This window comes from Eurosta solidaginis, chromosome 2, assembly GCF_040869045.1.
Source record: "Eurosta solidaginis isolate ZX-2024a chromosome 2, ASM4086904v1, whole genome shotgun sequence".
Lineage (NCBI taxonomy): Eukaryota > Metazoa > Arthropoda > Insecta > Diptera > Tephritidae > Eurosta > Eurosta solidaginis.
This window is the reverse complement of record NC_090320.1, coordinates 38,739,356-38,753,930: the sequence shown is the minus strand read 5'-3', so window position 1 is coordinate 38,753,930 and position 14,575 is coordinate 38,739,356. Positions and strand designations below refer to the sequence as shown.

General features: G+C 41.6%; 1 protein-coding gene and 2 long non-coding RNA genes across 4 annotated transcripts in view; 2 read left to right on the top strand and 1 right to left on the bottom strand.

The window, feature by feature from the left end:
- The window catches only part of LOC137239599 (uncharacterized), a 384,448-nt gene extending 370,574 nt beyond the window's left edge, over nucleotides 1-13,874 (bottom strand). For both annotated transcript variants that reach the window (XR_010949429.1, XR_010949430.1), the window contains exon 1: nucleotides 13,381-13,874. This is a non-coding gene — a long non-coding RNA (uncharacterized lncRNA). The remainder of the gene's footprint in view (nucleotides 1-13,380) is intronic.
- On the top strand, nucleotides 3,465-4,515 carry LOC137242073 (uncharacterized). Its single transcript, XR_010950073.1, has 3 exons — nucleotides 3,465-3,694; nucleotides 3,995-4,088; nucleotides 4,143-4,515. It is a non-coding gene; the product is annotated as an uncharacterized lncRNA (long non-coding RNA).
- RpL21 (ribosomal protein L21) lies at nucleotides 5,464-6,239 on the top strand. The gene is made up of 2 exons (XM_067769445.1): nucleotides 5,464-5,546; nucleotides 5,664-6,239. Exon 2 carries the CDS (start codon nucleotides 5,676-5,678, stop codon nucleotides 6,153-6,155), a length of 480 nt encoding a protein of 159 aa, XP_067625546.1. The 5' UTR covers nucleotides 5,464-5,546; nucleotides 5,664-5,675; the 3' UTR covers nucleotides 6,156-6,239.
- Nucleotides 13,875-14,575: the final 701 nt, after the last annotated feature.

The following is a 14,575-nucleotide window of genomic DNA, read 5'->3' as shown; positions in this document are numbered from 1 at the left end:
TATTGAAAACAAGAAAAGACAGACCTGCCATCACTAGCGGAAGAAAGAAAAAAAGTTTCCGGCTGCATACACACGAAGAACGATAAAAAAAATTTTGGTAAGAAATAAAAATCGTGAAAAATCGCCGAGTTTCCGGCCAGATCGACACCAAAAAGGATGATGGTGGTAAAACGTATTTACCTAGTGTGTTTATAAATGATTATTGGAACTTACAACGTGAACATTTTCCCATCAATGAAACAACGCCAGAATTAGATTTGCATTTAACCTATCAACCATTAGGCATGTTCAAGTGGCAATTGTATGCAGCGCAGCAAATGTAAAAAAATTGGGTGGTAATAAATCTTAACCTAGTGAGGACACTACCACCGGCGTAAAGGCCAGCACGAAGCTTTATCGCCACCTGGGTCATTTGGTCACCTCGGACCACAGCGCCAACCGCCACCAACGGTGCCTACTATTACCACGGGCATCACCATCAGTAGTACCTCCCCCAACTCCTTCATAAGCGCAACCACGAGCGCAACAACCATCAGACGTACCGCCACACCAGTTGCAACGCACGTAGCGGGACCACGTACATAGGCTTGCGGCCACTAATGATAACACCAACAACAGGCGGTACCACCGACCCAAATACTAGCCGCATTCTTATTAGCTGCGTTCATACCGGCAATAATACTACTAGCGCATCCTTATTGGCTGCGTCCATCCCGGCTATAACAATACTAGCACAACCCGTATCAGCTACGACCAGACGGGCTACAATAAACCAGCTACCATGACGATCACAGGGCAGCGAGTATAGGCCTGCGGGCATTCCAATTGCGATAACGAACATCAGCGGTTAAAGCGGTGAGTTCGTTCCACTACTGAACTAAAGTTATGTATTGGTAGCCTTAACCCTATCTTTTAAAATTATATTTTTGACTCCGCAACATTATGTAATGTTACTGTACCACCATACTCGAATTTAGGGCTATCACCCTATTGTAGAATCAAAGCAAATGTGAATACGAATGCAATATGCACAATGACCGGAGGAAATGAAAAGTTAAAAGGAAAAGAAGCAATTCTTATTGTACGTTCAAGTTGTTGCATACTGAAAAGAAATTTTAACCAACACAAACAAAGCATATTTTAATGGTCATAGGTGTGCAATTTATACTGCCTGTGAAACAAAGAAAAAGGTGTTTCAGGTATTAAAATTTGCTTTGCGTTGTGGTAGAATTTTACTATTACATTTTTTTTTAATTGATGCCATCGTGGCGAATATGATTTTGGAGTGGGCAAAAGTGTTGATATTGTTTCGGTAAGTAATAAAGTTTTATTGGTAATTCAAGTTCAGTTGCATTATCAGTAAAATGCATTAACTCTATATTGAGAGACGCAAATAACAAGTAATGCGGGTTAACTAATCGGGTGAATCTAAATGCGGGTGAATCTAAAAGCTTACGTTTGACTTGAGCTTGTGAAACAATATTTTTTGAGGGGTAGGATTTGCCCCAAGTTTAGTCCTAGTTGTGTTTATAACAAATTTCCTAGTGCATAGTACATATTACTGTCATTATACTATGTGTAATACCGAAATGATGTTCCGTTAAACTCAAAGTACGTTTAATACAACAACTATTAATTTTGTAAGGGGGCCCCAATTATCAGAAGTTGTATCCAAACTGTACAGCCCTAAGATACATTTGTAAAACAAAAAAAAAAAAGAGAAAAGGGCATTTATCCAAATTTCTGAAGAAAAAAAAGATTTTTTTATTACATATATAGTATATTTTTATTTTATTACATATATAGCCTTTTTGATTGCTATACATTTTTTTTAAAGAAAAAATTATTTATAAGCTTAAATATATTCTAAACCCTTGTAGTAAGAAGTAAAAGAAAAAAGAGAAAGCTATGTTAGTAGTAATAATGAATTTTGAATAAAAGTTGTTAATAATATGGGAATGCTGGCGTCGCCAATGATTTAGAAGGCATAGGGTAAACCAAGTAAGGAGCCACCGGAATTTTAGGTGCGACGGTGGCCATGGATTTTGAGGGTAGGCATAGCACCGGGCGTCGCAACACCACCCGCGGCGCCCCTATATATATTCGGCCCTTTTTGTTTATTTTCCTTTTGGGTCTTTTATTTTATTTTCAGCAGTTTCTTTTGAATTTTGATTTCAGAGTAGTAACCGGTCATGTCCGGTTCGGTAATTTTGTTCTTGCGTCAGTTTTTTTTTTTTTGAATTTTTTTGAATTTAGATTTTGAATGTCAACGGTCTGTCCGTGACATCCGGTTCGGCCGGATGTTGTTTTATTTTGAATTTATAAGCGTTTTGAGTCGGCCTCTGCGCTCCTGTCGTTTTTTTTTTGAATTGACAGATCTTGGTTTTGATAGGCATGATAGGAATTTTTTTCTGTTTATGGCGCAGGAACAGTAAGGTTGGCAAGGACCCGCCCCAGCCGACAATGACTAGCCACTGTGCACCACAAAATCATGCCGACCGCCTTCCTTACTGCTTCCATCGTAAATGCGTTACCATAACAACAGCCATATTGTAAGGTTACAAAAATTACAGAATAAAGCTATGCGATGCTTGCTAAGATACAATAAATACACGCCTGTGAATTTTATGCTGCACTTCGGTGGTTAAGCATCAATACCCTAGCGTTTATTTACAAAGCCAAAACGGGGCAAACCGCAAAATGCATACAAGAGAAAATTATATACGTTGGCGAAGTCCAACCGTACAACCGTACAACCTAAGGAACGTGAACAATTTCAGACTCCAGCGCCACACAACTTCAGCGGCCCAAACTAGCTTATTCTACAAAGGACTAAACTTATTTAATTCAATGGCATCGAACATAAAAAACGAAAATAGTTATCACTAATTTAAAATGAAATATATCCAGTATTTAATATTTTAATTTACGGTAATATTAGCCGTGTTTTTTTTACACGTAAACGTCTATCCGCTTAAACTTTATATGGACTGCTAAGCGTCAAACTTTAAATACACCTCTGAAATTGCTGCGCATAAAATGTGTACTACTAAATTTCAATACGCATTATACTCAGGTGTAACTGAAATATGTGTTTTTGTTTCACCCTCTACACTAATTCTATGTATTCTATGTGTGTCCACAATTCATCGCAACTGATTTAGCTATCACACCATTCTAAATATTCTCGCGGAATTTTGTTCTCGCGGATTTTTTTATTCCCGCGGAAAAATTCCTCCAATTCTTTTCTCCTAAGGAGAAGAATAATTGGGGAATAGGAATTTCGAATTTTCGAAGTCAGCTGTTCTGTCAATTGAAATTTCGTTGCGCATTTCTTATTTTGTTTAAAAAATAGAAAAGTTTATTTATTGTTGCGAATTTGTTTGAAATTAAGCAATAAAATCACCCCTATTCTGCATTTCGATTACGTTCCCGTTCTACGCTCCGCTTTAATCGAAGTTTGGTATTCTGCATTACGACGGAATCGTAAAGAGAAGAGGAAGAGCAAATGATTTTTCGAAATCAGCTGTTCGTACGGTATGTGTGAACATTGGAACAAAATAAAATAAAGAAAATTTGTAAAAAACACTGAAAAACGTTTATATTTTATTATCCACGCCATTTTGTACAAAAAAAAGCAAAAGAATATATTGCCGCAGTGTTATATTTTTTTGAGTGAAGTGCTTTCATAATTGTAAGTGTGTTTTTGTCGTTCTTTTGACCAATTCCCTGCCATGGCCACCAAGTTTTGTTAAAACGGATTCCTGCACGAATATAGTTGACATTTTGTGAATTTTATGGATGCTAATTTCATTGCACTAGACTAAAGTACTTTATAAAGGTTTATTTATTCTTTCCGCAAGGATTGTTTACGTTTTCACTTCACCTTCCTCTACGCCGACAGCTTGCTTTGGCATATAACTGGACCCAACGAACAGACACAAATTATAGATGTCTATTATAATGGAATCAATAGCCGCGGCATTATTTATAGAGTTGGAAAACAACGCATACGAAAATTGCCAGGCGAGAATGGAAAGGCAAATATTGCGAGATTTGCGTAATCCATTTGAGATGAGTGACGAATTGTAAGAAATTGAACTTAAAAGTGGTAAAGTTTAATGACTTATTTTCTTATTTAGGTTCAAAAAAACTTTTGACTTAACAAGGATGCTTTCAAGTATGTGTTAGATAATTTTCCGGGGCAAATACGTCCAAGGACTTCGACATCGATATGTTGTTTTTGACCTGGAAACATAAAAAACAATCATCATCAAGCTTTCTACGTTTCTTAACAAGTTTTACTTACATTTTTGTTAAAATTCTGTTATAAATTAATAAAAAACTAAAAAGAAAATATTTTTCCGCCAACTAATTTGCAACTTAGAAAAACGGAACTACGATCGAAATGCAGAATACGCAAAATCGAACGATTCGAAGTTGGATCGAAAGAGATTGGAACACAGAATACCAAAATTGCCAAATCGAAAGAATTCCAATCCAAGTCGAAATGCAGAATAGGGCTGATTATAAACAAGGCATAGTATTGCATTTCATGTGGTATTCATTGAAATGAGTAACGAATTGCCACAGCAACATCAACTGAGGAGCATAAGAAGAAGAAGACGGCGGATAACACAAATCCGCCGTAGTTGCCTGCTTTCATTCAGCAAAACTATTTTCTGGTGGCCAAGTCGAGTTGAATTAGTCTTTCATCATATGCCAAAACCTAGTTAAGCCTTCTTAAAAATCCTTGCGCAATTTCTGGATGGCTGCATCAAATATACAAAGAGCTCTTCCGTTGCTTATGATATACTTTTCGACTTAAAATAAAGAATATTGTGGTTGTTGTTGTATTAACAGTGAGAATATTGTGGTAGAATGTAAATACATATTTTAGCACAAATTTGTACAAATAAGTGTTCTTTCTTAAAAGAACCAATTTCCTTTAACTATTTTGATGCATTCCCTTTAATTTAACAAGTGAAAAAACTTCTATGAAATGGCAGAGAAATCTCCCTCTCCCTCACATTCATAATACCTACTTTTCTCCCATAACCGGTTTCCGCTTTTTCGAACATTGTTCAGAATAGGAGCAAAGGGAGAAGTGAAAAAACTCAAAGAATTTTTATTTAGAATACGAGGCATGGGAGAAGGGAAAAAACTCGCACGGAATTTTCGTTTAGAATTGAGCTGTATATGTTATACTCTATGGCCATCAGAGGATTGTGTCTCCGCTTTTCGGTACACCCTGTGGCTGTAGCTAGTTATTTAACCACTGCCGCTAGATGGGTCTCCTAAGCATTATCTAAGCGAGGATAGGCGTTTTTTTTCACGCGCAAACGTTAACAAAAAAACTCGGCTATTATTACTGAATAAATAAATCAATCAATTAAAAAAAATATATAGATTGGTCTGTTACCGAACACACCCAATGTTACTCGAATATGTCAAAAATTCGAACTGTCAGATTTGACATCTATTTCGGCTGGCAACACTTTCTTTTTCTACTTCATCTTGGACCGCGTGGCCATTATTTTCCAAAGGTTGGTGAATTTTTCGTGAAAAAGTGCTCTATTTCAACAAATTTACAATTGAAAATATTGCACAAATGTACATAAACACATTTAATATGCTCACACAATGAATTGCGTATTTTACAGGAAACCGACAATATGACTAACTCAAAGGGTTATCGTCGCGGCACCCGAGACATGTTCTCGCGCCCCTTCCGCAAGCATGGAACCATCCCGCTATCCACATACATGCGTGTTTTCAAAAACGGCGATATTGTAGATATTAAAGGTCATGGTGCTGTACAAAAGGGCATGCCCTACAAGGCATATCACGGCAAAACTGGTCGTGTATACAATGTTACTCCACACGCTGTTGGTGTTATTGTAAACAAACGTGTACGCGGTAAAATTCTACCAAAACGTATCAATGTACGTATTGAACATGTTCATCACTCAAAGTGTCGTGAGGATTTTTTGCGTCGCGTCAAGGAGAACGAGTTGAAATTGAAGGAAGCCAAGGCAAAGGGTGTTTATGTGAATTTGAAACGTCAGCCAGCGCCACCAAAGAAAGCGCACTTTGTTAAAAAGATTGAGGAACCGATTCTATTGGCACCAATTCCATATGAATTCATTGCCTAAGAGGAGTGTTTATGGTTTTAGATGGGGATTTTATTTAAGAAAATATGTAAAAATAAATAGAATCGATACTATTTAAGGAAACAATTTTTGTTTCCTTCTTTTACAGCGATCGTTTTGGTTTCATGGAACCATAGCGGTTGATATGACAGTTCCATTGAAAGATTGTTGTTGTTGTTGGTGTTGTTGTTGTAGCAATGCTTCGCCCCAGCTAACAACCGCGACCGATCACAAATTGTCATCAATATCCTCTAACGGGAGTCCAAAGAAACTTGCCGTTTCAACAGGGGTGGACCATAAGGAAAGGGGTGTTAGAGGCGTTGGTTCCACATTACAATTAAATAGATGGTTGGTGTCATGTGGGGACACATTGCAAGCGGGGCATACATTTTGTATGTCGGGGTTGAATCTGGATAGGTAAGAGTTTAACCTGTTACAGTATCCAGAACGAAGTTGAGCAAGAGTGACACGCGTTTGCCTGGGGAATATGCGTTCCTCTTCCGTGAGTTTTGGATACTTTTCTTTAAGTATTGGATTCACCGGGCAATTCCCGGCATAAAGGTCCGACGCCCGTATATGGAGTTCACCAAGGCTCTGCTTTCATTTCTCTCCCTGATGGGGAGTATTCTCGCCTCATTATGCAGATAGTGTTTTGGGGACATAAGAAGACAGCCCGTGGCAATTCTGAGATCAGTATTTTGGCAAGCCTGTAGCTTCTTCCAGTGGGTTATTTTTAGGCTTGGCGACCATATGGGTGACGCGTAGCACGTAATTGGCTGGCTAATTGCTTTGTATGTAGTCATGAGCGTTTCTTTATCTTTTCCCCAGGTACTGCCAGCGAGGGATTTGAGGATTTTGTTACGGCTCTGAATTCTCGGAACAATTGCGGCTGCGTGCTCACCAAAATGTAGATCCTAATCAAACGTCACACCCAAGATTTTGGGGTGTAGGACAGTCGGTAGCGTAGTGCCATCGACGTGGATGTTCAAAATGGTCGACATTTGGGACGTCCATATGAATAAGGTCGCGGAAGATTTAGTCGGTGATAATGCCAGGTTCGCGAGCCGAAAAAACTGGAGAGATCAGGGAGGTAGCCGTTTATTTTATTGCATAGCTCATCGATCTTTGGGCCTGGGCCTGTGGCCATTATTGTGCAGTCATTGACGTAGGAAACGATTGTGACTCCTTCCGGTGGTGAAGGTAGCTTAGGTATGTAGAAATTAAACAAAAGTGGGGATAGGACACCACCCTGTGGCACCCCTTGTTTAATTCTCTATGCATTTGATATTTCGTTTCTAAATTGCACCGATACCTGCCGACCACCCAGATTAATTGCTGGCAGTTCATACCATGCTTATCATGTTATGCTAGCAATCACAAATGGGCCACCCTAACAGATGACTTCTTGATGCACCACGCAGGCTAATAAACATTTCCTTAAGCACTGCAATGGGATTTGGACTCGTACAACAAAGCTGAAAATGAAAGTACTCAGTAGGGATTAACAGTATAAGAGTACCCCCAGAGAGCCACATTTTTCTCATCAAGAATCACTAAGGCGACCTTTATTTCCTTCTTGTGATGTGTTCTATGACACACCAACTATTTGTTCAATTGTAAGAACTTCACTGAATGGTAGCGATAATTTAATGTGCTAAGAACTGTTAAAATTACATTTTTTTCCTCACTAAAAATTATAGAGTTTGGCTTCGAAGTTATGTGATATTACACCTATTCTGCGAATGGCTCTAGTGAAGGGCTGCTACAAGGTTAAATATGCTAACCTTGATCAACATAATTGATTGACCCTGCTGTAGCTCCTTTTCCATTGTGCCCTATATCTCATTTGCCAGGTCTAAAATTTTTCGTAGAGTATCGTTAGTCCAGTAGTTATTGCACGAAACGAGTTTGGATTTTGAGGGAATCCTCCAAAATATTTTCTTGAAACACTAACATTACTCCCAGAAGGTTAATAATCATCAGCAATATTTCGCAATCGAAGTAGAAGCTCCCCTTAACACATTTCGCTAGAAGATAGAGCATGCATCCGCAATTGTACCTAAAATCCTCAAATCTATTGTTGTGTTAACAGCTCTTCGCCCCATTCAATGGGCACGACCACTCACAAATTGTCCTCAAAGTACTCTAACGGGAGTCCGAGGAAACTGGCAGTTTCAAAAGGGCGGACCACAGAAGATGGGTTTAGAGGCGTAGGTTCCACATTACAATTGAAAAGATGGTTGGTGTCATGTGGGGACACATCGCATGCAGGACATGCATTAAGAGTTAAACCTGTTACAGTATCCAGAACGAAGTTGGGCCAGGGTGACTAGTTGTTGTTGTTGTTGTTGTTGTTGTTGCTGTAGCAATGCTTCGCCTCATCCAATAAGTGCGACCGATCACAAATTGTCATCAATTTCCTCTAACGGGAGTCCAAGGAAACTTGCTATTTCAACAGGGGTGGATCATAATGAGAGGAGTGTTAGAGACGTTGGTTCCACATTACAATTAAAGAGATGGTTGGTGTCATGTGGGGACACATTGCAAGCAGGGCATTCATTTTGTGTCGGGGTTGATTCTGGATAGGTAAGAGTTTAACCTGTTACAGTATCCAGATTGAAGTTGAGCTCGAGTGATTCGCGTTTCCCTAGGGAGTGTGCGTTCCTCTTCCGCAAGTGTGGTAGTGTGTTTTCTTCTTCTACAAGTGGTAGTGTGTTTCTTCTCGAACGCCAATCTTTTTCAGTTTAAACTATGAAGTAAAGCCCCATATAGTAGAACATTTGCTACTAAGCCATTTCCTGTGGGTATTACACAGAGAGTATTTTCAAGCGTTGACTAAATGAGTTAATCACATACAATGTATCTAAGGAACGGCTGAGTGACATCTTTTATTATTCTGCATACCCTCCAGGACTAAACCTTTTCCACCTTTGGCCAGTATCACTAAATAAGTGCTATGCGATACGTTCTTTTAGAGCACCGGTGCAGGCAAGGACGACTCTAACTTTGTCGCTTCCCAAGGCAGTCGGTTCTATGTACCGGAGCGACTCAGGATTTTTCCCGACCAAGGACTGTCATTTCAGTGTGACTCCGGGAAGGCATCGAATCCAATCCGGGTCCGTCTCTGACCCCGGTCCTGAGAAATGGTTTTGCTGCATCTGCCGGAAAAGAATCTTCTTAGGACGGTCATACTCTGTTCAGTGTGTCTCGTGCAAGGGATGGTTGCATCGGACAGGTTGTTCTGTGCTTGATCCCAAAACCCGACGTCCACGTAACTTTTATAAATCTTTTGTGGCTCCTTGCTGTTCACGCCCAAGGGCGTCCCGTAGTCTACGTCTAAGCGCCCCCCCCCCCCTACCTTCCAGCAGCCCCGCTGCTCAGCAAGCCACAACAAGTACCCGCTGCTGCTCGCGCCCACGGCGCCAACAACTCAAGCAGCTGCTACCACTCATAACTACAATCTTCGGAGTAGAGTCGGAAGCAATGCTGAGCACAGCCCCTGCCCCCGCCTCCCCCCCCCCCTCTTTTCCGGCAGCAATCGTGTAGGTCAGGGAAACAGACTCTTAGTCCTTACCTCCGTTTGCACCGTTTGCCAGCACAGAATATATATGTTTGCGACAACCACCCAATGCAGCTCCTGCCTTGGGTTCTGGTCTCCGCGACGGCAACCCCCCGACGGGTTTCATCGCGCCATGTTTCCAGGTCGCAAACCCAAATCATCCGGGTACCCCAATGCTTGTACAAGGACGCCCAGTCCTAGGGCCACAACAGCAATTGCGTCCTGGCCTTCCCCAACCCAGGCGTAGTCACCCGTCACTTACCCCCAGAGTGGCGACGTCTCCCCTTATGCACTTCAGAATTCTGCAGTTATACTGTAATGGTTAAACTGTAATGGACTAACTGAGAAGATTACGGAGATAGTCGATTTCATGAAGCGGCACAACATCCGCATTGCTGCGATTCAAGAGACTAAACTCACAGCAAGATCTGCATTGCAGACCTGCTCTGGGTATAACGTCCATAGGAAAGACCGCGAGAGCGGAAATGGAGGCGGTCTCGCGTTTATCATACACCACTCTGTGCAATATTGTATATTTGATCCTGGCATCGACCGTAGGGACAATGTCTTAGAACGTCAAGGCCTATCTGTCCGGTCAGGCATCATCAACATCTACATCCCTCCTGCCACCTGTTGCCCCAGTGGATACCGCCCTAATATCAGGGCCTTACTCACTGGCAACAATCGCATTATCTTAGGCGATTTCAATGCCCATCATGATCTATGGCATTCAAACTTGCGGGCGGACAGTAGGGGTGAGATGTTGGCGGATCAAATAGAAGAAACGACGTTCTGCACAATAAACGGAGACGCCCCCCCACGTATGGTAGGAAGCTGTCACAGCTCGCCAGATATCTCAATCGTGAGCGCAGAACTCGTAAACTGCGTACACTGGCAGCCGATGGTAACATTGGCATCCGACCACCTGCCCATACTTATTTCGCTTGAGCGTAACGCCGACTTCATCGTCACTGAAAAACGCACTTTCATAAACTTCAAAAAAGGAAAGTGGGAAGAATATAAATCCTTTACAGACAGCCGCCTAGCTGCCCTCCCTATCCCGACTGATGCCCGCCAAGGGGAGCGTGCCTTCCGTAAGGTCATTAAATCCGCCTCGGCACATTTCATTCCCGCCGGGAGAATTCCCGAAATCCGGCCCCACTTCCCGGCGGAGGCCGCTAACTTAGCGAGAGAACGTGACCTTATAAGACAGCTTGACCCAGGCGACCCCCAAATAAGGGATATAAGCCAACGCATCAGATTGCTTGTAGATGGACACAAGCGGGCGAAATGGGAGGAGCACCTAAGAGGTTGTAACCTCTCTACCGGTGTGGGTAAACTTTGGTCCACCGTAAAGTCCCTATCGAATCCGACTAAGCACAAAGACAAAGTTTCCATCCTTTGGCGACAAAGTGCTGTCGGACGCGAAAAAATGCGCGAGCGCTTTCTGCCGACAATATATAATGCATCCTACGGTCGACAAAGATAGACGGAGAGCCAATAGCCGCACATAAACACAAATTCAGCGCGTCACCAATCACCATCACCGCTAAAGAGGTTGAGGACGCCATTGGTCGTGCTAAACCATCCAAAGCAGTGGGCCCAGACGGCATAGCCATGCTGATGCTTAAAAGCCTAGGGAAAGAGGGTTTCAAACATTTAGCACATGTCTTCAATCTCTCTCTTTCCACCTTTGTCATACCTGAGAAATGGAAAATGGCCAAGGTGGTCCCGCTACTAAAGCCTGGGAAACCAGCTAACATAGGTGAGTCGTATCGTCCGATATCTCTCCTATCGCCAGTGGCAAAGACGCTTGAAGCCATTTTGCTCCCTTATTTCCAAGCAAATTTGCAGCTAGCCCCTCATCAGCATGGCTTCAGAAAACTCCATAGCACTACCACCGCGCTAAATGCCATTAGCACCCAGATAAATTGCGGTTTAAATCAATACCCCCACCATAGAACAGTACTCGTAGCGCTAGACCTATCAAAAGCTTTTGATACGGTCAACCATGGCTCGTTACTGCAGGACCTGGAAGGGTCTACCCTTCCCCCATGTCTTAAAAGGTGGAGCAGGTATCGGTGCAATTTAGAAACGAAACAACAAATGCATAGAGAATTAAACAAGGGGTGCCACAGGGTGGTGTCCTATCCCCACTTTTGTTTAATTTCTACATATCTAAGCTACCTTCACCACCGGAAGGAGTCACAATCGTTTCCTACGCCGATGACTGCAGAATAATGGCCACAGGCCCAGGCCCAAAGTTCGATGAGCTATGCAATAAAATAAACGGCTACATCCCTGATCTCTCCAGTTTTTTCGCCTCGCGAAACCTGGCATTATCACCGACTAAATCTTCCGTGACCTTATTTACAACATGGACGCCCCAAATGTCGACCATTTTGAACATCCACGTCGATGGCACTACGCTACCGACTGTCCGACACCCCAAAATCTTGGGTGTGACGTTTGATCAGGATCTACATTTTGGTGAGCGCGCAGCCGCAATTGTTCCGAGAATTCAGAGCCGTAACAAAATCCTCAAATCCCTCGCTGGCAGTACTTGGGGAAAAGATAAAGAAACGCTCATGACTACATACAAAGCAATTAGCCAGCCGATTACGTGCTACGCGTCACCCATATGGTCGCCAAGCCTAAAAATCACCCACTGGAAGAAACTACAGGCCTGCCAAAATACTGCTCTCAGAATCGCCACGGGCTGTCTTCTTATGTCCCCAGAACACCATCTGCATAATGAGGCGAGAATACTCCCCATCAGGGAGAGAAATGAGATGCTGACCAAACAGTTCCTGTTGACTACCCAGAAACCTGGGCATCCCAACAGACATCTGATTGATGAACCAGCATCGCCTAGGGGCTTAAGGAGTCATCTCCGTAAGCATTTTGAGGAAATACGGCACCTGAGAACCCAGCCGTATGAAGTGAAAAAACACAAGCAGGTCTTTGGTGAACTCCATAAACAGGCGTCGGACCTTTATGCCGGGAATTGCCCGGTGAATCCAGTACTTAACGAAAATTATCAAAAACTTGCGGAAGAGGAACGCATACTCCCCAGGGAAACGCGTGTCACTCTTGCTCAACTTCGTTCTGGATACTGTAACAGGTTAAACTCTTACCTATCCAGAATCAACCCCGACATACAAAATGTATGCCCCGCTTGCAATGTGTCCCCACATGGCACCAACCATCTCTTCAATTGTAATGTGGAACCAACGCCTCTAACACCCCTTTCCTTATGGTCCACCCCTGTTGAAACGGCAAGTTTCCTTGGACTCCCGTTAGAGGATATTGATGACAATTTGTGATCGGTCGCGGCTATTAGGTGGGGGGAGTATTGCTACAACATCAACAACAACTCTGACTTTGTCAATATTCAAATCCTTTTCCTGTATAACGCGTTGCAGATGCTCCCTCATTTAACCCATAGACTACTAACTGCTACAACAACCCATAGACTACTTTCAGTGCTTTACTAGGCTTAGTATTATCGTTATGAAGTTATGAACCCAAGAGCCCGTAGAAATATTTAGCTAAGTGATAATATGACCGACGCTAACCGAAACTAGTTAGGGTGCATTGCCAGTTGATAAAGAACAAGAATCACATACAAAGGTAAAAAAAAACACTGAATCTGTAAAATTCACTTACCAGTTAACAGCGCCAAGAAATATTTTCAGTGTTGTAGCATTCTTAAACCTAGTTCCCATTTATATTGTTAACCACTTCATCATATTTTAATACAAATATTAAACATTATTTCTTTAGAAACCAAACACAAAAGCCGGCCCTCTCAAGCGAACACTAACAGAATTGTATTGTATTTATTAGGCAATTCATCCCAGCACAACAATTTGGCAAAAATTATATATTATATAACAGAATAGTTAGATTAATTTGAGTTGTTGGAGTCGAGCACCGTTCCAACTACTTGTTGATCAAAAATTTTTAAATATACTGAATACTTATTTTCCTCCCGTTAGTTATAGCGTTACATAAACTTCCATTTCAACTGTTCTATCAAATTCTAGAACAAAAACACAGACAGCGAGCACTAAAGACAAAAAAGGTCGTTGGCGATAAAAAAGCAAACTTGTTTAGTAAAATTGTTTTGGTTATTAACAAAAAAAGCAATCACATTTCACTTGCTCACTTCAAGCAAAATTAATTCGATACAACGACATAACGGTAACTCGGTGTAGTTGACAGCTGCATTCTAATGATGGTAGGCTATCGATTTCTATGAAAAACGATAAATTGTCATTCGTTCCAAGCCAACCTAATAAAACCGCATTGGGTTTTTTAGCGCACGCAAACAACCGGCGTTTTTTGCCCAAACCACCAGCTGGCAGTAAACGTCAAATCTAAATTTCACGCAGAACAAAAATTGGAAATCGAGTTAGGTTTTCATGCAGTAAATTCAATTTCGGTTGCTCTCATACAAGTTATATGCGCATGAGACATTTTTGACAGAATATGACTTGGGTGCGTTTATATTAGGGTGGCCACTTAGACTTGACCTTTTCACGTGCCCCCTCGTATATAAAACTGGTGCGCGCTATGCACCTCTGTTTCCTTTAACATTTCTGGTTCAACTCTCAAACAAGGCGATTTCTTCTTGATAATTTTCCATACAAAGCATTGTACAACAAAATGTCAGTTAATCGAAATCTATGAAAATTTTCTTTTGACTTGACATTCAAGGCGAATTCAGTAAGGTGGTGTTATCCGAAAAGCTGATTGCTTCTTGAAAATTTTCCATACAACGGCTTGGTACAACAATATGTCAGTTAATCGAAATCAATGAAAATTTTCTTTTGACTTGACATTCAAGGCGAATTCTGTA